Here is a 26,932-nt window from a genome sequence, read left to right on the forward strand (position 1 = left end):
GTGTGCTCCCACTTGCTAAAGCTGGTCCTGTTTCCATTACACTCACTTGATTCAGGCGTAGACTCCAAGATTAGGAACACTTGTAGTTTGGCAATATCTATCAAGTCTGCATGTTCAAAATATGTATCATCATAAACTGGTTTGTCAACTAAAAAGTGTCCTTTTCATGCACACAGATTGGTTTATCAAATAAAAATTAACATGGTCTATATCAGATATCTCCTACTGTAATGAAAATAATATTTGTGAAATCATTTTGCTAAAGAACTTATAGATTTGAACTTATGCTTATCATCTTTGTAACATTGTTGAAGGATTTTGAACGTATTTCTGAAAACTGCTGTGTGAATTATAATCATAGAAACAGTGATTGTAGGAAAAAGCAAAGATTAAACCAAATTTATTTTTGGTAGAAATATTTATAGTTTCTTTTACATGTCCTTTTTTAGATCATTCTCATCTTGGCTGCTATCGACCCAAGGACTATAAGGTATGTAATAAAAACTACATGTGATAGTTATCCTGGCTTTCAGGTTAGAGCATACGTAAATTTCTGAAATGTATGGTCAGATATTATCATATTCATTTAGTCAAGAAATTTACAAACAATAATTGTCATCTTATGGAATGTCATTATTTTGTCTGGAATAGACTTTTCATTGCGTGTCTCCTATAACTATTTTGCGACTTTCGATTGTTCATTTGGACTAGTTATTTGTGTTTGTGTGTGTGTGTGTTTGTATGAGAGGGAGTTAGAGACAGCAAAATTGGCTGTTACTTTTAATGATATCTCACAGTAGTAATGCTAAATTTTATTCATTCATTCATTCATACAGCAGCATCCTCATAATTTTTGTAATATCTGCATATAATTTATGCTATCTTTAAAAAATCCACAGAATCTAAAAAAGAGTGGAGAGATATATATATATTATAACTGATTCATTTTGCTGTACAGTGGAAATTAACACAATATTGTAAATCAACTGTAATAGAAGTTAATTTAAAAATTCAAAAACTGAAAGTTCATCTTCTTTTCATTTATAAGTATAAATGAAAATTAATATAAATGAAAATCAGTATCATATGCTTTAAATGGATGATAGCCTTAAAAATACAGGGAAAACAAAACAATGGTATTAAATTCTAGCTAGATAACAAGACTCTGAGACATGTTCTCTATTTCTTAAAATGAGATAAGCAATGACATACAGGTGTAGCAGACATTACCAATAGCTAACTGAAGATTTCTGATTGAAAGAGAACTGAAAAGAAAGTACATTTTTTCCTTTGTGATTCACTGTCTTTTAGTGGATGTCCATGCACCATGTAAAATAATCTTGTGTATTATCTAAATTTATTTTGGGCAGCATATTAAAAACCTGCTATATCACTCGTAGTTCATGTTCTGCATTTTGAGAAGTATTTCCCCAGGATTTATCTTTTCTGCCTCTAAGTGAAAACTTCTTAATAAGAGGAGGCATTATATTTAGGAAAACAAAACAAAAATCACACCTTTCTTTATAATACTTTTGTTTATTTACTTGAAGACGATTTATTCTGTGCTTTAGGGCACTGAATAGCATAGTTCTTTGCCATGCTTTGATTTTGGTGAAAGAAATACGGAAGAGCCAAGGCAGAGTTGTGACTGAGGATCCAAATCTACCAAAGTGTCAGAATCGTATAGGTGGAACTTTATGACAATCCATTCCAGGCCTACTAAATGAAAATTGCTGAGAATAGAGACTGGAAATTTTTATTACAAGTTTCCAGGTGATTCTTATGCATTCTTTTGCTGTCTATGCAAGCATTGGCATCTGAGATCATAGCACTTAAATAGAACCATCCCTCATATAGTGTTTGTATAGGGCTGTGCCCTTGTTTAAGGCTGTCCCTAGAGGAGTGTGGGCCTGGCATAGTTCACCTGGTGCAGACCCACTCTATTATGTGGAATTTACTTAAACACATACATGTATACCGATCTGTGTAATATATGTGCTTGTGAGCATGCCTGTAAACACACACACATGCACACACACACATACATCAAAAAGCATAATGTTCATTGTCTTGTATGGGACCTGGAGAAGCCACCTTACTTGTAACACCAAGGGATAAGCCTGTCTTTGTACATTTTCTTCAAGTCATGTTTCACAATTTTTATGTATTTATTTCCTTCTTTATTTACATCTTTGTTTATAGTCTGCCTTTAAAAAAAAAAAAAAAACTGTCCGTTCCAAAATGGCAAGGATCCTATTGGTCTTACTTATTGATAATCACTAGTACTTAGCAGGCCATGGCACCCCACTCCAGTACTCTTGCCTGGAAAATCCCATGGACGGAGGAGCCTGGTGGGCTGCAGTCCATGGGATCGCTAAGAGTCAGACATGACTGAGAGACTTCACTTTCACTTTTCACTTTCATGCATTGGAGAAGGAAATGGCAACCCATTCCAGTGTTCTTGCCTGGAGAATCCCAGGGACGGGGGAGCCTGGTGGGCTGCCGTCTCTGGCGTCGCACGGAGTCGGACACGACTGAAGCGACTTAGCAGCAGCAGCAGTACTTAGCATATTGTCTAATACATAGTGTGGATTCCTAAAATATGTGTGTCGTGTGAGTGGATTATAAAGAGAAAAGAAGTAAAGTAAATATATAAAAGTATAGAAAGGTGAAAAAGTTTATCAGACACTAATCTTTATCCTAAGGTAACTATAATCCAGTTCTGTGTTGACTGGTCTATTTAAAGGTAGGTGTATATATTCAGAATTCCCTCTTCTAAATGAAATATTTTAAAGAGCTTCACTTCTATCCCTTAACTATCTGCCCACCCTCAACTCTGTATTCTTCACTTTCAGAGTTAGAGTAGAAGTTAATCATTCATACTACCCTTCTAAGGCTGTCTGTGTGGGTAGTAAGTCAGCTCACAGGATTATTTTTTGTATTGAAGAGATAGATTTCCATAGAAATACATATTCATCATTGAACGGGGCTGTTTTTCCCATGGAGAAATAAAGGATTGTTTTCTTATAGGTGTATAATAGTTGGTAGTGGAACGCTATACGGTATCTATAAGGAAAAGAGTTATGAAACTAGGAGTGTTTGCAAGAAATTTTTAGAAAAGCAAGACTTTGCCTTGCTCTGTTGAGAAATATATTCTGCAGAGGCAAGAGAAGAGAGGTCCACGAAGTGACCCCATTTTGTGTCTTCACCTTATTCTAGAGCATTGCTGTCCTCTTCACATAGTGGAAAATGAAGGAGAACCTGAAGAGGCATATCTGTTTCTTAAAAGCCTTGGCCTTGAATTGACACATGACATTTTTACCTACACTCTGTCAAGAACTAACCAGATGGCCACACCTACATGCAGGGATTGCTTCTCAGCAGTAATTCTGCTCTGAAGGAAGCAAAGATGAATCGTGATGGAAAGCTAGTCCTTTGTTCTGTCATATCTAGAATGCCTTGTTCCTCTCTACTCCCAGCTTCTCTTTTACTATTAAGAAAGATGATATGACTAAAACTCTATTATATTATTAATAGAAATTAGCAAAAAATTAGCAAAACTAGTAACTGTCTCTGCCTTCATGGATATTTTATGATAATGAGAGAGATAATAAAATCACAAAAATCAATATATATTGGAACTGTGACAAATATCACGAGGGATATGCATGCTGGCTTCGACTAGTTATATATTAGGAGGATTTGATCTGGTGAAGGAGAACGGAAAAAGGATTTTGAGGCTCAGTGACTGCTCTGGAGCTCTGAAGGTGGATAGGAATTTACTGTGTGAAAAGGAGGGAAGCACATGCCCAAAGCAAAAGGGGGAAGTAGCATTTACAAAGGCTCAGTGGGTAGGCAGCTAAAAGACCGGTGTTGCTAGGAGTGACAGACATGAGCAGGCACATGGTGTAAGCTTAGGCTGGAGAGTAGATAGGGATAAATCTTTTTTGCCATGTTAAGAATTTTGATTATTATCCTAGGTACAATGGGAAGCAAATGAAGTTATTTTAAACAACGAGATGATACAGTTGGCTTTGTACTTTGAAAATATTAGTCTTGATAGTAGCGTGGACTGGGAAAAGAAAGGAGACAGTAGACAAGTTAGTAGACTATTGAATAGTCAATGTGAGACATGATGGCTTGGATTAAGATGATAGTAATGGAGGTCAATTGCAGTGGAGATATTAGACAGATATTTAGGGTTAATGTTGACAGAAAAGTAGACTTGACAGATGGAAAAGATGTACTATGTTCTCCTAGAGAAAACATCAGTGTCATAAAGATATACTTCTATGTAGGGTAATTCAAAAATTAACAAAATCTCAATAAAAATATCTCCAGGCCCCCTTTTTTTTTTTAATTCTATGAACTAAGCAAAAAAGTCAAGAAAAGTTTGAAATCAGAGAGTATTGAAAGGCTCTTAGCCGTGCAGTATTATGAATAACTTTTGTATTTCTGATTTTGACAACTCAGTGTTTTCTTGATACCTTTTATTGAGATAGGAAATGTGGAAAAGCCGAATTAAAGTATACAGAATTCTAAATTCTGCTGCAATTTCTTGTTTTATCTTGTTTGTTAGACTTTGGAGAATGTCTTGACTATTCAGCTCAGAAAAAGATCAGAGCTTAAAAGTAAACCATATGGCACTTGATGTATTCTGAAGGGGATTAATTTTAAGAAGTCACTGAGCGTTTGTTTCTGGCACTTGAGATGGGAATGAAAGCTCACAGAAAGAGGATAGGGTTCTCAGGCAAGGGAGAGGATAGGGCAGGAGATAAATAGTGGGCTGAACGCCATTTCTTTCGTGGGGTGTGAGGGTATCCTAACAAGACATAATTTTACATTTTCACATTCTTAAAAATTGGCCTTGGCCAACAGATCTTTTAAGGAAGCAATTTGTAAACGCTGAAATTTTTTTTTTTTGGAATTTTTATTGTGCCAGTTGAGAAGTGCAGACTATTGGATATGTAGGATTTTGCTCTTTTTCATTCTAAGGCATCTTTTACATAAACAGTCTTGTTCATATAAAACACCCTCCAAGGTAGCCACTGTAATTCTAAAATATACTTAGTGAAATTATGCTTTTTGGAACAGTAATGTGCAATTTAAAATCATCGTGTAAATATACGTAAGATGATCAAAAGATTGAATCTGACTTGGAGGGGGCATTGGTCTAAACTGAAATACAGGCATAAGAATCTGACAGCATTGGTCATTATGTTGCTGATACAGCTTATGTCTTGGGCGCCAACCTAGTGATTGGTATCTTAAATTGGAGACCTGACAGATCTGTAATTCTAAGAAGATGGAAGGTTTGGTAGTGGTTTCTTTCAGAAGCATTTTCTCCCATGGAGGAAAATAAAAAGAAGAAACTGAGGAAAGTTTTCATGATTTTCTGACAGGTGGCCAAGGGCAAAGTTTTTACTAAGGATTCTGGTAGATTGAGGACATCTGAACCTGTCAGTTCTTAGATTTGGCTACAGGATAGCTTTAGTAGTTCATTCCTGGTCATTTTGCTGTGGACTTCCTCTTACAGACTCAGAGCAGAAAGTGACAGAGAGACATATTAGTAACATATATAACAAGACATGTTTCCACCTGAGATACAAGTTTTCAGATTTGACCAGATAATGACAAGGGTTCTCCATTCCTACAAGACAAAGTAACTCAGCATTTGGGAGCTTTACCAAAAGGAGAGCAGAGTCCAGACCTAACAAGAAGATTCAGTTCCCACACCATTGTATTGATAGTTAAGAGAGACCCCCCCCCCACCAAGGAGGGAGGCCCAAGAGTCCCAGAGGAAAAAAATATTTCTGAGTTGAGTGTCTTAGATGTGGCAACAAGGAGGGTCTATTTGGATCTTCAGGATCTAAGTTGGATTTCAGGGTTGTCAATTGCCAGCTCACCAAAAACATCACCACAATAACTGAAGAATCTGTTGATATCAAGCAAAGCAGAGCTTTGATTATGCAGTAAGGGAGAGCATCACCTTTGCAGACTTAGTAGTATCTCTGAAAGGTTAAGAGTAATATCTCTGAAAAGTTAAGGGTGGATATTTATAGGTAAATATTTAAAGGTTAAGTGTTTGGGAGTCTTGGCTCCACAGTTTTAAGGAAGGGCTTTAAAGCAAGAAGGGCTTTAGCTGACTGTGGCTGAGATCATGAACCTCCTTATTGCCAAATTCAGACTTAAATTGAAGAAAGTGGGGAAAACCATTAGACCATTCAGGTATGACCTAAATCAAATCCCTTATAACTGTACAGTGGAAGTGAGAAACAGAATTAAGGGACTAGATCTGATAGAGCACCCGATGAACTATGGACTGAGGTTCGTGACAGTGTACAGGAGACAGGGATCAAGACCATCCCCAAGAAAAAGAAATGCAAAAAAGCAAAATGGCTGTCTGAGGAGGCCTTACAAATAGCTGTGTAAAGAAGAGAAGTGAAAAGCAAAGGAGAAAAGGAAAGGTATACCCATTTAAATGCAGAGTTCCAAAGAATAGCAAGGAGAGATAAGAAAGCCTTCCCCAGCAATCAGTGCAAAAAAATAGAGGAAAATAATAGAAAGGGAAAGACTAGAGATCTCTTCAAGAAAATTAGAGATACCAAGGGAACATTTCATGCAAAGATGGGCACAATAAAGGACAGAAATGGTATGGACCTAACAGAAGCAGAAGATATTAAGAAGAGGTGGCAGGAATACACAGAAGAACTGTACAAAAAAGATCTTCATGACCAAGATAATCACGATGGTGTGATCACTCATCTAGAGCCAGATATCCTGGAATGTGAAGTCAAGTGGTCCTTAGAAAGCATCACTACGAACAAAGCTAGTGTTGAGCTTTGTTGAGCTCAAATTGCTTTGTTGAGTAATTCCAGTTGAGCTGTTTCAAATCCTCAAAGATGATGCTGTGAAAGTACTTCACTCAATATGCCAGCAAATTTGGAAAACTCAGCAGTGGCCACAGGACTGGAAAAGGTCAATTTTCATTCCAGTCCCAAAGAAAGGCAATGCCAAAGAATGCTCAAACTACCGGCACAATTGCACTCATCTCACATGCTAGTAAAGTAATGCTCAAATTTCTCCAAGCCAGGCTTCAGCAATACGTGAACCGTGAACTTCCAGATGTTCAAGCTGGTTTTAGAAAAGGCAGAGGAACCAGATATCAAATTGCCAACATCTGCTGGGTCATCGAAAAAGCAAGAGAGTTCCAGAAAAACATCTACTTCTGCTTTATTGACTATTCAAAAGCCTTTGACTCTGTGGCTCGCAATATACTGTGGAAAATTCTGAAAGAGATGGGAATACCAGACCACCTGACCTGCCTCTTGAGAAATCTGTATGCAGGTCAGGAAGCAACAGTTAGAACTGGACATGGAATAACAGACTGGTTCCAAATTGGGAAAGGAGTACGTCAAGGCTGTATATTGTCACCCTGCTTATTTAATTTATATGCAGAGTACATCATGAGAAATGCTGGGCTGGATGAAGCACAAACTGGAATCAAGATTGCTGGGAGAAATATCAATAACCTCAGATATGGAGATGATACTACCTTTATGGCAGAAAGTGAAGAACTAAAGAGCGTCTTGATGAAAGTGAAAGAGGAGAGTGGAAAAAGTTGGCTTAAAGCTCAACATTCAGAAATTAAGATCATGGCATCCGGTCCCATCACTTCATGGCAAATAGATGGAGAAACAGTGGCTGATTTTATATTTTGGGCAGCTCCAAAATCACTGCAGATGGTGACTGCAGCCATGAAATAAAAAGAGGCTTACTCCTTGGAAGAAAAGTTATGACCAACCTAGATAGCATATTCAAAAGCAGAAACATTACTTGGCCAGCAAAGGTCCGTCAAGGCTATGGTTTTTCCAGTGGTCATGTATGGATGTGAGAGTTGGACTATAAAGAAAGCTGAGCGCCTAAGAATTGATGCTTTTGAACTGTGGTGTTAGAGAAAACTCCTGTGAGTCCCTTGGACTGCAAGGAGATCCAACCAGTCCAATCTAAAGGAGATCAGTCCTGGTGTTCACTGGAAGGACTGATGTTGAAGCTGAAACTCCAGTCCTTTGGCCACCTGATGTGAAGAGCTGACTCATTTGAAAAGACCCTGATGCTGGGAAAGATTGAGGACAGGAGGAGAAGGGGATGACAGAGGATGAGATGGTTGGATGGCATCAACAACTCAATGGACATGAGTTTGGGTGGACTCTGGGAGTTTGTAATGGATAGTGAGGCCTGACATGCTGCAGTCCATGGGGTCACAGAGTCAGACATGATTGAGCAACTGAACTGAACTGAACTTTAAAGCAGGGAATCTCATTGGCAATGTTTGCGATATAAAAGATTAGGGTTCCCTGGTGGTGCAGTGGTAACGAATCCACCTGCCAAACAGGAGATGTAGGTTCGATCTCTGGTTTGAGAAGATCCCCTGCAGAAGGAAATGGCAAGTCACTCCAGTATTCTTGCCTGGGAAGTCCCATGGACAGAAGAGCCTAGCAGGCTACAGTTCATGGGGTTGCAAAGAGTTGGATGCAACTTAGTGACTAAACAACAACAACGTTGGACATGAAGATTAGAGTCTTAAAGCAAGTCTTGATAAGTAAGCAAGTATTTAATAGGGAAGAAATTTGTCTTCCTGAGTTATCTCTTGGGCTGAGAAGGGGACTGTTTGCTCAGATTAAGAATCTATCATTATGAGAAGGGAGCTGAATGATGATTGAGCAGACTGTTGTTCAGGCAAATGATTTATGGGAAGATACTAAAGCAAATAATGAAGCTATTTACTGGTTTATAGCATTAAAACTCATGATAAAGTCCCCTTGAGGTAGGTGAGCCTAAGATTTTAGTTCTGTTAGCCTTGTGAATGCAGGTCATCTCAGGTCTCACATGTCTTACTAAAGTTATATACACTTTTCCATTAATGTGTTACACATTGTTAGATTTAGTCTCAGAAACCTTATAGTTTTGGTTCCCATTGTAAACAATTTTTTATGTAAAAATACTTGTGTATGTGTTTTGCTAATCTATGGTTTTGAAATCGATTTTTGTATAACATTCTTGTCTTAGATATTCTTGAATTGTTTAGTAGAGGAAGCCATATCATCTACAAACAATGAATTTTAATTCTGCCTTACAGATTACCTTGTCTTGACTTACTAGAATTTTCAATGTACTGAAATAAAAGTGGTGATTGTGCATGTGGCAGAGATATTTATTGCCTACTGGCTATTCATTTCCTCTCCAATATTTTCAAGCCCTCTTGCAGGTGTATAGGGCCTAGTTCCAGCCAGTAGACTATAAATGGAAATTATGTGGATCCCTTCCAGGGAGCGGCATAGAAGAATTGATAAGAACTCTCTGTTGTTACAGTGACAGTGAGGTCACCTGTTCTCGATGGTACAGCTGCAAATTGTTCAGCCTGTCTCATCAGCACAGGTCCTTGGACAATTTTGTGAAGTGTGATTCTCTTGCTAACCTGTATTACCATAAAGTACAGGGGAAAATGAACCTTTATTATGTTAAGCCACTAATTTTCAGACTTAATTTGCTCTTGCAGTGCAACCTGATAGGTTGCAGCACAAAACTAATACTATGTGCCTTCTTGTCTTGATCCTGTCTTAGATAGGATCATGTCACAGATTTCACACCTGTGAATGTTGTTTGCAGTAGATTTTTGTTGGATATCCTTTAGCAAGTTAAGGAAGTTCCCTTTGAAATTCCTTGTTTTCAAAGAATTTACATTTTTGAATTATGAGTGGATGTTGGATGTTACTGAATACTTTTTTCAGCTTCTAGTGAGTTGATAATGTTTTTCCTATGGTGAATTAATAGATTTTCTATTAATAATCCATTCTTGTATTCTTTGAAAGTACCCAGCTTAATCATGTTATATTCTTTTTTGATCATCACTAACTTTAATTTGTTAATATTTTGTTTAAGATAGTTTTCCACATATTGTCATGCATGTGTGCCAAGTCGCTTCAGTCGTGTCCTACTCTTTTCGACTTATTGACTATAGCCTGCCATGCCCTTCCCCAGGGGATCTTCCCTACTGAGGAATCAAACCCTCATCTGTTATTTACCACTAGTGCCACTTGGGAAGCCCATGGTCACTAGTAAGAGAGATCTATAATTAGATTTCTCCTACTTTTCTTCAGTGGTTTGGTAGCAATGTTATGATCACATCATAAAATTAATTGGGGGATATTTTCTTTCTTGGAAGCAGTTTACCAGTTTGTTCCTTCACTCTTTATTGGGCTGTTAGTAAGTCCGACTGTTAGTGTATCTTCTGTGGAACTTTCCTTATAGGCATCCTTTGAGGCTTGGGCTGTGGGAGTGTTCTGTTTTTTTTTTTTTTTTCTGCCGTGGATCTCTCATAGTTCACTGACCTGGGACTACTACCGCCAAACAGTAGCTATTTGACTTTACTTCAGTTTCCTCTCTTATAAAGTGTAGATAGTAAAAGTACCACAAAGGTTGTTGTGAGGGTTAAACAAATTATTTATGTAAGTGCAAGGAGTAATCTAAGAAGGAAGGAATTTCCCCCTACCCCCTAAATATTGGCACACCTAAGAATTACATATCAATTTCATTGCATTATTTTGGAATTTCTTTTAAAATTTTCTCTAGTATAAAGAAAGTACATTTTCCTTAAACTAAACAGGATAGTTGAGCATATGGATTTTTAAATTGGGTGAGGTAGGAATTGATCATTCACTTGAGTAGGATTCAAAAGGAATGTTTTCAGCAAAATTGAGAAATTCATCTCAGTTGCAAAAATCTGCTTCTCTTCCTTTTTACTCAGAACTATGGCACTAGTAGTAAAGAACCTGCCTGCCAATACAGGAGACATGTAAGAAATGTGGGTTCAGTCCCTGGGTTGGGAAGATCCCCTGGAGGACTACACGGCAACGCACTCCAGTATTCTTGCCTGGAGAATCTCATGGACAGACGAGCCTGGCGGGTTATCGTCCATAGGGTTGCAAAGAGTCGAACCCAACTGAAGCAGCTTGGCACTTGCAGCAGCCACCTGCCTTATCCTTACTATCCTGAAAGTAGTGCTTCTACCACACTTCTTTCCTGTCATCATCCTCCTCAACTACTTCCCAGCAAATTCCATTAGAATTATTTTTTTTAATATATTTCCCATGATGAAAGAGAAATTGTCAAGTATGGCATGTAGTACCAGTCTTCAACAAATATTTTTTGGATAAGTGAGTTTCCTGGTTCCTGTTTATACTTAGTGGTTCTTTCTTCCATTAATTTAACTTTGAAGTTCCTGTAAATTATAAATTTTATGGGCACAAATATGATTTAACTTATTGTATAAGCAGCTTTTCAGGAACCTTATTTCTGCAGTATGGCATAACTCAACCATTATATATCACATATTTGAAAAGTATGTTATCTACATAATTACATTTATGTAGTTACAATGAACTTGGTGAAATGAAATTTTCTTTTTTAACCTATAACAATTTCAGATTGGTTTAAAACTATTAGATTTTATCTTGATGCATTTCAACATCTGCAATATTGGAATTGTTGCATTTCCGCGATCTTATAAAAAGGATTTAAAGAACTATTTCCATAAATGTAAAAAGGAAGAAACTCTTTATGCTGGAATATGAAGGTTTATGTAAACAGAGGAAATAAATACTGTTGTCTTTCATGAATCAAGCTCTCTGCTTTGTGTTTGTACTAATTTTGTCTTGTTTATTTTCTGTAGCAAACCTATAAGGTTGTTTCCCCAGTTTATAGATAAGGAAATGAAAACTTAGAGTAAATGACTTGCTCAGGGTCACATAACAAGCAGGGATTTGAACCCAATTCTTTGAACACTCTAAGCTAGGGTTCTTGAGGAATCATCCGAGAAATATGCCTCTTCCGTTATGAGCCAAAGTAAGGACATTCCCTTTGATTTCTGGAGGTGAATGAGCAACCTATGGAAAACTCACAAGAGCTATGAAAATGCTTCTTAGCTAAGTCTAGGTTGAAAATTTGAAGTGGATTCTTATCTCATCCCCTTATTATACCTTCCATTCCCTCATTTTGAAATATAATTTTCCAAAATATTTATTCTAATTCCATGGAAGGAATATATCCAGCTGTATCCCCACTGCACTGTTACTCATTGTATATCTATTTAGTTCTAATCTCCTTCCTCATTGTGTTATCATTATTTGTTTTTTCATGTCTCTCATTCTGGACGGTAATATCTTTGAAGTCTCCTATTATATTTATCTGTGATTACTGTCTCCTACCTTGTTCAGTACTTGATACATAGAAGATGCTTAATAAATATTGGATAGTGTTGAGTTATACACAGTATTCAAGGTTCTCTGCAGTGTGCCCCTCTCCGCCTCTGTGATATTCTCTCCAATTACTTTCCTACACAACTAGCCATGTGATTGTATCTTCATTGTTTATTCCTTGTGCCTTTTCTTCCACTTGGAATGCCCTATCTCCCCCTTTTCTCTGCTTAGCACCTTGATTCCAACCTACCTCCTCCATGAGCCCTCCACCATTTAGACCATTAGAAGTTTATAAATGTCCTTCTGCAGGTATTGTCATATAGATTTGCCCCCTAGCATATCTGCCAGTTTTCTTTGTGTTAATACCCTCTCTTATCTGGTTTGTGAGTTCAAATCCCTGTACCTCTCTAGATCTCTGTGTTAGCTAATGTGTTGTCCAAGAGATTCTTCGTGACTAGTCTGATAAAGAGAAACAGTTGTAGTCACCTAGAAGAGGCTTTATGTAGAGCGTTGCTGACTAGTTTGTGGAGAAATTTTAGTAAACAAAAAGTGAAATGGTCTGCAGCCAACATGACTCAACTGGCATTGAAATTAATGGAGATAAATAATCTCTATAAGCCAAGTGGCTCAGATTTGGATATAATTCGAGAAACAGCATTATAGCACTTTTTTTTCCCTTTCCCATCAGTCTTCAGAGCATTTTTCAGTTTTTTCCTCTCATTCAGTCTGGATCACATATTCTTGGTCAGTTATTTGGGACCATAACTGAGTCATTTGAATTACATGCTATTTGGTTCTGGAATCAAAGTTTGATTCTCTCTGTTGACTGCTGGCTCACCATATGTTGCTGTAATTCTGGAAAGCAGTGAAAGTTGTGGTAGTATTGAAGGAGGAGTGGTGTTTTAATAATAAATTGCTTACATTTGTTTTATAACTAATTCACACATCTAGATATTCTGCTGCTAAGCTGCTAAGTCACTTCAGTCGTGTCCGACTCTGTGCAACCCCATAGACAGCAGCCCACCAGGCTCCCCCATCCCTGGGATTCTCCAGGCAAGAACCCTGGAGTGGGTTGCCATTTCCTTCTCCAATGCATGAAGGTGAAAAGTGAAAGTGAAGTCACTTAGTCGTTTCTGACTCTTCGCGACCCCATGGACTGCAGCCTTCCAGGCTCCTCCGTCCGTGGGATTTTCCAGGCAAGAGTACTGGAGTGGGGTGCCATTGCCTATTCTGCAGGAAACTTAAAATAAATTATGGAAGATTTTTAGATATAAGGTAGCCATTATTAAACCTGGAGAAATGAGTCTGAGAAAGATGAAAGGTCATAGTGACCTTCTTAAAGGTCAAATATTTAGTTGATAATAACTGCTAGGACAAAATTTCATAAAGGCAGGGACTTTGTCGTGTTCACTATTGTAGTCTCAGCACTTGGTGCTTGCATGCCAAGTTGCTTCAGTCCTGTCTGACTCTTTGCGACCCCATGGACTGTAGCCCACCAGGCTCCTCTGTCCAGGGAATTCTCCAGGCAAGAATACTGGAGTGTGTAGCCATTCCCTTCTCCAGTAATATGGTGATGGGAAGTTAAATATGTGTTAAGGAACAAGAAAGAGGAATTGAATTTATTTAACTCCAGATTAACACTCCCATCACTCCATCAAAGCTACTCTTATTAAAATTATTGATACTATTCCAAGTCTTTTCTACCTTGTCTTATCAGCAACATTAGACTGAACTAGTTACTCCCCTTCCTTGAAATACATTATTTAATTGACTTCCAGCATAATACATTCTCCATTTTCTTCCCCTTTTTTCCTGGCCATTCCTTAGTCTGCTTCTCATCTTCCCAGATTATAAACAGTGGAGTATTCCCAGGGCTCAGTTTTCAGAGGTTTCCTATTTATGCTCACTTCCTTGGTTATATCACTTAGTGCCATATTTTTAAATACCATTTAGACTCTAAAAATGACCAGTTTATATGTTTAACCTTGAGTCTTCCCCTGAACCTCTACTCTGATAGTTTGGATGATTGATAGATACGTGAAGCTCAACATATCAAAAACCAGACTCCTAATATCTTATTCTTCCATCTGTCCCATTGGAAGGGCATAACTAATTTACACAAACTCAATTCTTCCAGCTGCTTTCACCAAAAAACTTTGATGTTCTCATTGACAGTCTATCAGCAGTTCCTGTGGACTGTATCTTCCAGATGGCATCTGAATCTGATCACTTTTTGCCTCCACTGCCATCACTCAGAGGCAAGCCAGCATTCTCTTCCATGCTTTGTTGTTAATAATTTCTTAATTGATTTCCTTGACTCTGCCCATGGACACTATAGATTGTTCTTGACACAGTAGCCAAGAAGATATTATTTCCCCCCAAAAAATAAATAAAAGAACTTGTCTTTTCAAAATAGAAGTCTAAATCCTTAAAATTTGCCTTTTTTACTTTATTTCCTACTATTCAATCTAGCCCTATTGGCTTTCTTGGTATTTCTAATTATCAGGCATATACCCTACCCCACCCACAGGATCTTTGTGTGTGGTTTTTGTTTGTTTCTCTCTTTCTGGAATGTCCCCATGATTTACGTCTTGTGATGTTTAATAGGGTCTTCAGGCCTATACTCCATAGAATTTTGCTAGGGCGGTTCTCTCTGTGAGGTCCCCATTGACCACCCTATGTAAAATTACAGCTGCTTCCCTACATATCCCTCCCACCCCACCTGGCAGCACTTCTTATTTCCTTTATTTTCCTCCCATGGTATTTACCATCCTTCAATATACTGTGTATTTTACCTATTTATTTTACAGGGGGTTGTGTGTTTTTAAATCTGTTTCTCCTTACTAGAATGTAAATTTTACTAGAATGTAAGTTCTACAAGGGTAGGAATTTATTCATTTATCTACCTTGATTTATTATGAAGCAATGGATGAGTATGAGGACTAGCATTCTGTTCTGTTTGGCCTCAGCTAGACTATTATCAGTTCATGTGTATTTGTCCTTTGCTTTATATATCCATCCCTACCTTTACCCCGTTCCTACTCAAAAGGCCTTGGAATTGATAAAGTTCTATAGATTTTCAGTTCAGTCACTCAGTTGTGTCTGACTCTTTGTGACCCCATGGACTGCAGCATGCCAGGCTTCCCTGTCCATCACCAACTCCCGGAGCTTGCTCAAATTCATGTTCATCGAGTCGATGATGGCATCCAACTATCTCATCCTCTATCGTCCGCTTCTCCCGCCTTCAATCTTTCCCAGCATCAGGTGGCTAAAGTATTGGAGCTTCAGCTTCAGCATCAGTCCTTCCAATGAATATTCAGTACTGATTTCCTTTAGGATTGACTGACTGGCTTGATCTCCTTGCAGTCCAAGGGACTCTCAAGAGTCTTCTCCAACACCGCAGTTCAAAAGCATCAATTCTTTGGAGCTCAGCTTTCTTTATAGTCCAACTCTCATCCTCACATGACTACTAGAAAATCCATAGCTTTGACTAGACGGGCCTTTGTTGGCAAATAATGTCTCTGCTTTTTAATATGCTGTCTAGGTTGATCATAGCTTTTCTTCCAAGGAGCAAGTGTCTTTTAATTTCATGGCTGCAGTCACCATCTGCAGTGATTTTGGACATGTGGATTGAATAGTCAGATTATTCAATGTTTAGTCATATAGTGGTAGTAACGATTGCTATGCTCAGTAGCTCAGTTTTATCTGACTCTGCAGCCCCCTGGACTGTAGCCTGCCAGGCTCCTCTGTCCAGGGGATTTTCCAGGCAAGAATACTAGAGTGGGTTGCCATTTCCTTCTCCAGGGTATCATCCCAACGCAAGGATCGAACCCACGTCTCCTGCATTAGCAGGCTGATTCTTTATTGCTGAGCCACTGGGGAAGCCCAAAATAGCTTTTAACGTTTGAATCCACTTACTGAGGACTTGTTCTGTGTTGAGAATTTTCATGTGTTTTTACATACATTATCTTTTTTTTTAAACCTATTTTGCCATGCAGTTTGTGAGATCTCAGTTCCCCAACTAGGGAATGAACCCAGGCCATGGTAGTAAAAGCATGGAATCCTAACCATTAGATCACCAGGGAACCCCCTAATGAAATTTATCTTCAAATATAGCTGTGACATTATATTTGATTTTTTTTATTTTTACAAATGTTGTATGTGTATGTGTATAATGTCACTATATATATATATATATATATATATATATCCTGTGTATACATATGTAATTTTTTTTTTTTTTACATATGTAATTTTTAAACAGGTCATCAGAACACCTCATGGGAGAGACTTCGATGAGTCTTTGGAAAGGTGCGAAGACTACTTGAGTTCAAGGTCATGCAGCAAGCCCCAGCATTCAGCCAGGACCTTACTTGTTCATTCAGCACCCTCTACCATGCCGAAGCATTCTCCAAGCCCTGTGTTAAATCGAGCTTCTCTCAGGGAAAGGTAATGCTTAGTTTCTATTTCTGTATTAATTTTTGAATAATCATTAGAAAAGAGCAGGCAGTAATTATGTATGTCACGTGATTATTTGCAAAAGGGTTATTTGATTTTAAGAGAGTTACTTTAAATTGTTTTTGCTTAGAACATATTGCACAGTGTCAGATACTCCTCCCCAGCTCAGTTCTCTCAAAGTGAGTTTATTAACTATAGTGAGTTTATTAATTAGAGTCACTTTAACCCTAATTAAATATTGTAGTTCCCAAAGTGAAAAATAGAGTATATGATAATTGTTTTTAAGAGATTCATAGGAATTTAACATTATAGTCATGACTTATGTATAAAAATAGCATAGGTTATATTTTTTCTTTTACTGATAATAATGATACTGTATATTATGGGTTCATGGCACCTGCTTTCATCAAATTACCTATCCCCAACTGCCAAGAGAATCTTAATCATGTTAATGATCTAGTTCTCCCTCTAAAAACGTTTTGGCAAACAAAGTTAAGACACTTGTTATAATTTGAATGTGAAAGAAATAATTCCTCTTCATCTGTTTTTGTTGTTGTTGAATCCAAATTGAAAATTCCTTGCCTCCCTCACATTTAGTAACATAGAAAACAAGAATTGTCATAAATTAAAAAAAAAGCAAACAAACCCAACCCTCGGTATTTAAGAAATTTTGTAGAAATTTGAAAACCTAAGAGATATACCGTCAACACATAGAAATATAATCTATCATCACACATGGTATCAAAAAGCTAAAGAGGCACACTAAATCTCTACAGTGTGCTAGGGGCATCAGGCATAAATAAGAAAGTTTAAATTAGCTGTAGAGAATCTATCAAAAGTTCATCTCAAAACCAATGATTCAAACAAGAGTGTGCCAGTTTGGGAACTGTACTAAAGCACCCCTGTTATGAACACATAAATTTGTTTCATCGTTAGTCCTGTAACCATTTGAAATAGGTATATGAAGGAATGCTAGAAACACTCATCCTAAATTAGGGAATTTTGACTAACGTTACTTAAAGTCAATCATGCCTCTGGAAATCAAGTTCAGATAGGTAGGTAGGTAGGTAGGTAGGTAGGTAGGTAGATCTATATAGGTATAAGTTCTATATATAGGTATAAGATCTATATAGATATAAGTTCAGATAGGTAGGTAGGTACATCTATATAGAGAGATATGTCTGTGTATCTGTAGGTTTTAAAAGTTCAAGAGAAGCTCTTAAAGAGAGGTTTTTCTACTGAAGTCTGATAACTTGTGTCTCTGTTACCAGGGGACTTTCTTTGCTTCCACGACTGCTCTGATGCTCAAACATTCAGTTGGTGCTACTCTGCTTTTCCCTACTTTTAGAATTAAGCACTTGTGGTTTTCCTGATTAGGTTCTTTGCTATATCTGTAGGTTTTCAAGCATTTTTTAAACCTATAACTCCTTGAATATCTTATTATAAACCTTGATTTATTTTTCTATCTTTTTGCATATTTTGAAGAAGTCTGCAATTGTCTACTGCTATAGTAAAATATCAAATTTAATCTTGTGTTGTTTTTTTTTCCTTGTATATAATTTTGTCTCAGTATTTTGAAGTCAGGTTGATAAATTCTTCATTGAGGCTGTTTTCAAAACTTCTTTATTGAGGCTAGCTAATGTCAGCTGTCCCTTTTTCATATTTCAGTGCAGGGGATGGTTTAGAGTAGGTGACAGCATTTATTTTGGCGTTGGATAGTAGATATAGATAAATAAGTTCTTTGCTAGAAGGATACCAGTGATTCAAATGTTAAACATTACATATTTTACCTATGACTGGAAGAAATTTGAGGTACTTTTAAAATTAAAGAATATAATAGTTGTTTAGTTTGAACACATCTAAATAAGTTGATAAAATTTTATTTTAGTACTTTATAATATAAATAAACTTTTTTATTTTCACTAAGAACACCTCTACTTCGAGTGTATTTTCTAAAAAAATCTAGATCTAGTCTGTAAAGGAAAGTAAAATATATCAGACAATATGTCTTTAAGACATATTACCAAAAGAAAAAACATTTTGTTCTTTTTAGCATGCTTAGTACCACATGTTTAAATATAAGACTTTCTATGATCTGGCTTTTAGGTCACTGAGAAATATACTAGAGTGTTTATACAATCCATTGGAATCAATAAACAATTTAAACTGATGTAAACATAGATTGTATGTCCTTGGCAAAATTGGGAGTATGACAGAACATAGAGCTCTATTTTTTCTAGGTACATATTCATTAAAATTAAATAAGTTTTCCTCTAAGATTGCTGTAAAATGCTGACTCCTTATCATATATAGGAATAAACACATTTTGAAAGCTTTATCAGCGACTCTAAGCAAATGACTTTATTTATTTATCATGAAGGTCCTTTTTGCTTTAATCCTTTCAAAAGAATAACTCCAGTAGAGTTAGTACACCATAAACGGGTTTCACTTCTGATTATAAGTGTTATGTTTCAAAACCAGTTTTCTCTTCAAAGTATAAATATTAATATTATGGCATAATAATTATATTAGCTTATAGAGTTATTAATAAAATCAGACTAAGAAATAATAGCAAATCTAATTTAATAGGAGCTGATATTCTCATGCTAAAGGTTTTGCTTTCTAAATGCAGTAAGACTGTTAGGCAGTCATTCCTTATACCACAGCACAGACTAGTGGATCCTCTCACAGTATCATCAAAGAGATCCTCCTGGAGCTGCACATTTGAGTCTCTGATTTTCAAGATGTGTTACATACGTAGCCAGTAATAAGGCCTGCCAATATATTTCCATCAGTGCAGGCAACACTTCCTATTACAAATGCAGGAGATTAAGATTTAGATATAGTCGATCATCCATTATTGATTGCATTCTTTAAAACAGATTATGTAAGTCATTTATCCTGCCTAATAGTTTATACTTTGTGTAAACACATAAAATTATAACTTTGTAAGGACAAACTAGAAGCTAGAAGGTTTTAAGCAAACTATTAGCATTTTAATAACTCATTCCTTTATAATGAATCCTTTTGCAATGCGGGAGACCCTGGTTAGATTCCTGGGTCAGGAAGATCTACTGGAGAAGGGATAGGCTACCCACTCCAGTATTCTTGGGCTTCCCCTGTGGTTCAGCTGGTAAAGAATCTGCCTGCAATGCAGGAGACCTGGGTTCGATCCCTGGGTTGGGAAGATCCCCTGGAGAAGGGAACAGCTACCCACTCCAGTATTCTGGCCTGGAGAATTCCATGGTCTGTATAGTCCATGGTGTCGCAAAGAGTCGGACCCGACTGAGTGATTTTCACGTACTTCCTTTATAAAGGAATTATCAAGAATATGTCATGTAGATACATTATAATCAGATGGATGTAGAAATTTTCGTTATCACTTAGATAAAGCAAGATATCTTAATTATACTAGTGCCAGCTTTGTGTTTGGGAAATGCATGAGAAAGAGAAATGATGGGCTGCTTTAGTTCTTCTTTGGCATGTTTAATTCCAAGAATGGAAAATAATTTTAAAGGTACTATATGTGGAATTATTGCTCTAGTATAAAAATTTATATCTTTGTTTAGAGATAAAGCTCTAAAGAATTATATATGGACATTGTTAAAATGGTTAGGTATATAGATTTGCTGTCCCCAAAGCATGTCCAACTTTGTTAGACTATGAATTGAACATATTGTGAGGACCTAATACTATAGTTGAGGTTGAGTATTTGATTTTATATCTGTCTCTCATCCTCAAAGAAAGAAAATATGTTATTCTAATCCTTATATGTTATCACAAAGGGATAAGAAAAAATAACTATGTGTCTGGCATTTGGTGATTTATTTTTCTCTCCCTCTGGAATGCAATCATCTTTGTTTTTTATGCCTACAGGTTCCATTCTGATTGGTGTTCACCTTCCAACTGTGATGAGATCCATGACCGGGTAAAGAATGTCTTGAAATCACATCAGGCTCATCAAAGACATTTATATGTTAGTTTCTAAATTTTTCTCTTGAAGGCTTTTTTTAAAATTAGGCATGAAAACCACCCAAGATGTTTAATGCTCACAATATTTAATCCCTGGGAAGGAAAAGAAAAGATACAACTCCATTTAATGGAAGTCAGTGGTTTAGCTAAAGGGAACATATCTAACTTCCTGCCTGACCTGAGTCATTATGCAAAATGTTTGACACAGATCATGTTAACTATAAAAAAAATATTAGTGATACCTATCTCATAAAGAGTCAGTAAGTAGTGATTTCACGATAATTTTTCACAGCCTTCAAAATACGGGAACTCTTATTTTATGACCCGGAATAAATTCCATTTCCTGCAAATAGATTTGATTGAATGGTAGAATGAGAGGAGGGATGAGACATGTGTTTTGGAGAAGTTTCCCAGCTGATTTTTATGCTATTTAAATACTTAAAAGAGGACAAGAAGAGGTCAGGTTTATCAGTTTAGTACTAAATAACATCAGTATGAAAATCTGACATAAGGCAAATGAACATATAAATAAATGACAGGTGGGAAATAATTACAGTATATTATTCTTTTTATGTTTGGTATCTTGTTTCAGTCATTTATTTAAAAACAATTGTTTATCAGGAGTCATGTTGGACACCAAGCTTGGTCCTGGGAATGTAACTGGATTATGTGACATTGGCATCATTTTATATAGTTGAAAGCTTCTATTATGCATAATTTTAAATTAAACTTGTTTTCAAAGTATAATTACAGATAGTCCCAGTGACTGCCTCTCCCAAGGTTAACATTATCCTAACTTCTAATAACAAGATTAGAAGTGTTAGAAGATTAGAAGTAAAAGTATTGCATGTTTTTATGTTTATAGCAGTGACATCCTACTGTGTCTTTTCCCTTTTTTTTCTTACTTATTTCATTTTGTTTTTCCAGTTCGGATATTTTTGTAATGTAGACATCTTGTTACCTAGTTCTTCACTCTTGCTGCTGCATGGTATTTCATTGTGTGAAAATACTACCATTGGTTAATGCATTCATCTATCGATGGGCCTTTGGGTTGTTTCTGGTTTGAGCTATTTTAGAACTGTTATGAACAGTATGTATCCTCAGATAACATTGTATACATTTTATTTGGGTATGTTGCCACCACTGTATTGCTCAGTCATAAACTGTATAAACATTAAGCTTTTCCAAGTGATTTTAATGATTTACACTCCCACTACCAGTGTGAATGAGTTCAGTTTGTTTCGTATGCTCACTTCTGCTTGATAGGTTGTGTGCATGTATATGTGTGTGTGCATACATGCATTTTAATTTTGGCATTTTGACTGTGAGAAGTAGTTTTATCACATAATGGTTTCAATTTGCTGTTTCCTGGTGACTAGTTTATTGACTGGGTATTCTCTTTGGTGAGTATTTGTTCAAGTTACTTGCCCATTTTTATACTGCATTGTCTCTTTTAATTTGTTAAAATTTCCATATAGATTCTTGATATGTCAGATATATGTTTCATAATTTTCTTTTCCCACTCTGTATCTTGCCTTTTCTTTCTTTTAATGATATCTTTTGATGAAAAGAAGTTCTTAAGTCCAATGAATCCAATTTATCTTTTGTATTAGCATTTTTAGAATGTTTGTCTTATCAGTGGAAATAATCAATAAACAATCTAAAATAAGAATAGAAAGGTTTTATTAGAGCCAGACTGAGAACTATAGCCCAAGAGATTTGAACTGTGACGGAGTAGCTCTTGAATTGTGTTCTGCCAGACTGCAAAATGAAGGAGGCTTATATTAGCAAAACCCACAGAGTTATAGATAGATGAGTTAATAAGTTAGGGTTGGTTATGGTCGAAATGGCTGTGTAGTCATAAGAGGAGACCTTTGTGATCTTAAGATTGCAGCTGATTGCTGCTGCAGATGTTGTCTTGAGAACTGCTAGTATCCTTGAGTTCGATAAAGTTCATAAGAACTGCTGGCTGTACTTAGCGTAAAGTTCAAGCCACATGAGGGACAGGCCAGAATGACTTCTCCATCCCTCAGTATGTGAAAATTTCTTCTCTTAGTCTACTTCAGGACTCCATCCTATGTTTTCTTCTAAAGACTTTTTGTTTTCTTTCACATTTAAACATATGATCTAGTTGGAATTATTTTTTCTGCATAGTGGAGGAAGGTGGCAAATTTCAAGAAAGTTTCAAGTTCTATGACTGTGGATATCTCTTTTTCTTTGTAGTTCTGTTAACTTTGTTTTATATATTTTGAAGCCATGTTAGTTGGATACAGATTTCAGACTGTGATACAAATCTTTTATTGTAAAGTGTCTTTTTTATTTCTAGTGTTATTTCTTGTTTCATAGTACTATGTAGCAGCACCTACACTGCTAGGTGTACAGTTATAGCAACTTTATTTTGGCCATATATACATGGTATATATTTTCCATCCTTTTTTTAATCATTATATTTAAAGTGTGTGTCTTGTGAATAACACATGAGATTTTTTTCCAGATTGAAAATCTAGAATTTTCATGTAGACTGATGCAGCTTTCATTTGAATTAATAACTTTTTTATAATCCTTTTCCTTTTTATTAACTTGTTATCCACTTTTTTTAACTATGTTATTGGTTGCCCTAGAGATTGCAACTTGCATACATAACAAATTATTTCTTTGTTGACCTCGCCAATAATGTTGGGACCTAAAAACATTTACTGTTTTTTTAACCTGTCTCATTTTTTTGATATCTATTATCTTGCATTTTGATTCTACATATATAAAACATACAACAAATTCATTTTGTTTGTGTAGTAATGTTTATTCATTTTAATCACATATTTACCTTTTCTGTTATTCTTCATCCTTTCCTGAGGTTCCATGTTCCAATTTCAGTTTTTGAGTCATCTTCCTCCTCCCTGTAGTACTTTCTTTAATGTTACTATCCTGGCTTTGAATTCCAATTTTGTTTTTTTAAAAACATCATGGTTCTACTTTTATGTAGGCTGGTTTTACTGGATATAAAATTCTGTATTATATCCAGGTTGGTGGCTGTTTCCTTTTGGCACTTTATCGTCCTATTTTTTGGCCATACCACAAGGATCTTAGTTCCCTAATCGGGGATTGAACCTCTGCTCTCAGCAGTGAAAGCATGGAGTCTAACCACTGGACCACTAGGGAGTTTCCTCCTTTGACACTTTAAGGAAGCCATTCACTGTCTTCTGGCTTCTTCTGTGTCACTTGAATAGTCACCTGTCATTCCTTTGAAGTACTGTAGGGTTTCCCCACGCTCTTGCATTTAAGATTTGCTCTTCAACTTTGTGTTTAGTAATCTTACTATGATATGCCTAAGTGTAGTTTTCTTGGATTAATTCTACACTGTTTGCAGAGCTTCTTAAATTTTTAAGTTGATATCTTTCATCAGTTTTGGAAAACTCATTCATTCTTTCTTTAAACATTGCTTCTGTTCCAATACTGTCCCTCTGGAATTTCAAATTACACTTCTATAGGGTCTTTAGACTGTATATCATATGTATCTTATGCTTGTTTTGATGCTTTTAATTTTTTATCTCATTAAAGAAATTTAATTTAAAGTTAGGAATCTCCCATATAAGAAAACCCTAAGCCCAGAGGCTTTCTATAGTGAATTCAACCAAACCTTTAAGGAAAACATAATGCTGGTTTTATACATTCCTGAAAATAGAAGAAAAAATACATCCTGGGTCATCTCATGATATCAATATTTCTTCTAATGTCAAATAGATAATGACATTACAAGAAAAGAAAAATAGACCAAAATCCCATACAATATATACATAAAAATCCTTAACAACATGTTAGGAAATTAGAATCAGCAATATATAAAAATGAAAATGTATTGTAATCAAGTGGACTTATTCCAGAAACACAATGTAAATTCATCCTATTAACAGAGTAAATACATTTTGTTCTGTGTCATTTCAATAGACAGAAAAAGTATACAGCAAAGTTTAACTCTATTCATGTTAAACACTGTCAGTAAAGTTGAGGTAGAAGCATACTTCCTTAACGTAATTAAGAAGCATCTTTAAAAAACCTAACTGCTGACATTATACTTAATGGTGAAAGACTAAATGCTTTCTCCCCCTAAGCTCAGAAGCAAGGCAAGCAAGCCCTCTCTCACCATTTCTTTAACATCATACTGGGAGTCTTAGATAATACAGATAGATAAGAACATAGATAAAAGGCATCAAGGTTAGAAGGCAAGAAACAAAACTATTTGCAAAGGATATGGTTATTTATGTAGAAAATTCCAAATGATCTACAGAAAAACTCCTAAGAAGTAAGTTTATCAATGTCACAGGATAAAAAGAAAGTAATTTTTTCCTATATACTAGCCATGAACAATTAGAATTTTAAAAAAGAAAATTCATATAGTTTACAATAGCACCAGAAACTGAAGTGCTTACATATAATTCTAGCAGGATTATACAGAATGCAGGATGTGCATTCTGAGAACTACAAAACACTGTTGAAAGAAATCAAAGAAGATAGAACTAAAACAGAGAGTTACACCATATTCATTGGTTGGAAGACTTAATGTTAAGATGTCAGTTTTTCCCAGTTTGAACTCTATTTTTCAATGAAATCATAAAACCCCATCGAGCTTTCAAGTGGATATTGATAAGCTGATTCTAAAATGTGAATGGAAGAGTACTTGAGATACCAAAGAAGTTCTGAAAGAACAAAATTGGAGGATCCACCCCCTAATTTTAAGATTTAACTATAAAGCACAGCAGTGAAGACTGTGTGTGTGTATGTGTGTGTGTGTTTGCTCAGGCACTTAGTTGTGTCCAACTCTGTGACCCCTGGACTGTAGCCTGCAAGAATCTTCTGTCCCTGGAATTTTCCAGGCAAGACTCCTAGAGCCGGTTGCCATTTCCTACTCCAGGAGATCTTCCCAACCAAAGGACTGAACCCGAGTCCTTTGTGGCTCCTGCACTGGCAAGTGGATTCTTTATCACCGTGCCACCAATGAAGACTGTGGTATTGATTAACTTATAGACACAGATATCAAGGAATAGAAGAAATCCTCTGGAAATAGACCCACACAAGTACTGATCTTTAACAAAAGTATAAACCCAATTAAATGGAGTCTTTGCATTTATTCTCTTTTTAACACATGGTTGTGGACAACCAAAAACAAACTGCTAACACATAATTACAAATATATCAAAAATATATCATAGACCTAAAACATAGTAGGGGCTTCTCTGGTAGCTTAGCTGGTAAAGAATATGCCTGCAATGCAGGAGACCCAGGTGTGAATCCTGGGTCAGGAAGATCCCCTGGAGACAGGATTGGCTACCCACTCCAGTATACTGGGACTTACCTGGTGCCTCAGACAGTAAGGAATCTGCCTGCAATGCAGGAGACCTGTGTTCGCTGTCTGGGTTGGGAAGATCCCCTAGAAGAGGGCATGACAACCCACCTTAGTATTCTTGCCTGGAGAATCCCCATGGAAGAGGAGCCTGGCAGGCTGCAGTCCATGGGGTTGCAAAAGAGCTGGACATGACTGAGCAACTAAGCACAGCATAAACATAGTAGAAAATCCATTTAATTTATATTTTAAAACGACTTTAGATACGACATCAAACACATGATCTATAAAGGAAAAGGAAAGTGAAAGTGTTAGTCACTCAGTCATGTCTGACTCTTGTGACCCTGTAGACTGCAGCCTGCCAGGCTTCTGTGCCCTTGGGATTCTCCAGGCAAGAATATTAGAGTGGGTTGCCATTTCCTTCTGCAGATGATCTTCCTGATCCAGGGATCATATGAGCCACCAGGGAAGCCCTATAAAGGAAAAGGCAAGTTATTGATAAATGTTATTAAAATTAAAAATTTTTGCTCTATGAAGACACTGTTAAAATAATAGAAAGATTAACCCTTGTCTGAATAAAAATATTTGTAAATCACATATATAATTAAGGACTTGTATCCAAAACTGAAATATATAAAACAACTCTTCAGGCTCAACAATAAAAAAATAAATAAAATTAAAACTGGGCATATGATCTGAACAGACATTTTATCCAGTTAGCATATGAAAAGATGCTCAGTAGTAATAGAAATGCAAATTAACACAATCTGAGATACTATTACACACCTGTTAGAATTTGTTAAATGAAACTACCCCCCAGTGCCTCCCTAAAAAGAAACCCCCAAAATACTGTCAAGGATATGGACCAACAGGAATTATCATTTAATGCTGGTGGGAATGCTTAAAC

At 36.4% G+C, this 26,932-nt stretch overlaps 1 protein-coding gene across 2 annotated transcripts in view; it reads left to right on the top strand.

Annotated features, from left to right (window-relative positions):
* Window positions 1-26,932, top strand: part of SPATA6 (spermatogenesis associated 6) — a 166,744-nt gene that overhangs the window by 97,820 nt on the left and 41,992 nt on the right. Inside the window, exons 9-11 of one of the 2 annotated variants that reach the window (XM_005204783.5) lie at window positions 450-490; window positions 16,522-16,706; window positions 20,592-20,643. In XM_005204783.5, coding sequence (XP_005204840.2) covers window positions 450-490; window positions 16,522-16,706; window positions 20,592-20,643 — 278 coding nt within the window. 2 annotated transcript variants of the gene reach the window in all.

This window comes from Bos taurus, chromosome 3, assembly GCF_002263795.3.
Source record: "Bos taurus isolate L1 Dominette 01449 registration number 42190680 breed Hereford chromosome 3, ARS-UCD2.0, whole genome shotgun sequence".
Lineage (NCBI taxonomy): Eukaryota > Metazoa > Chordata > Mammalia > Artiodactyla > Bovidae > Bos > Bos taurus.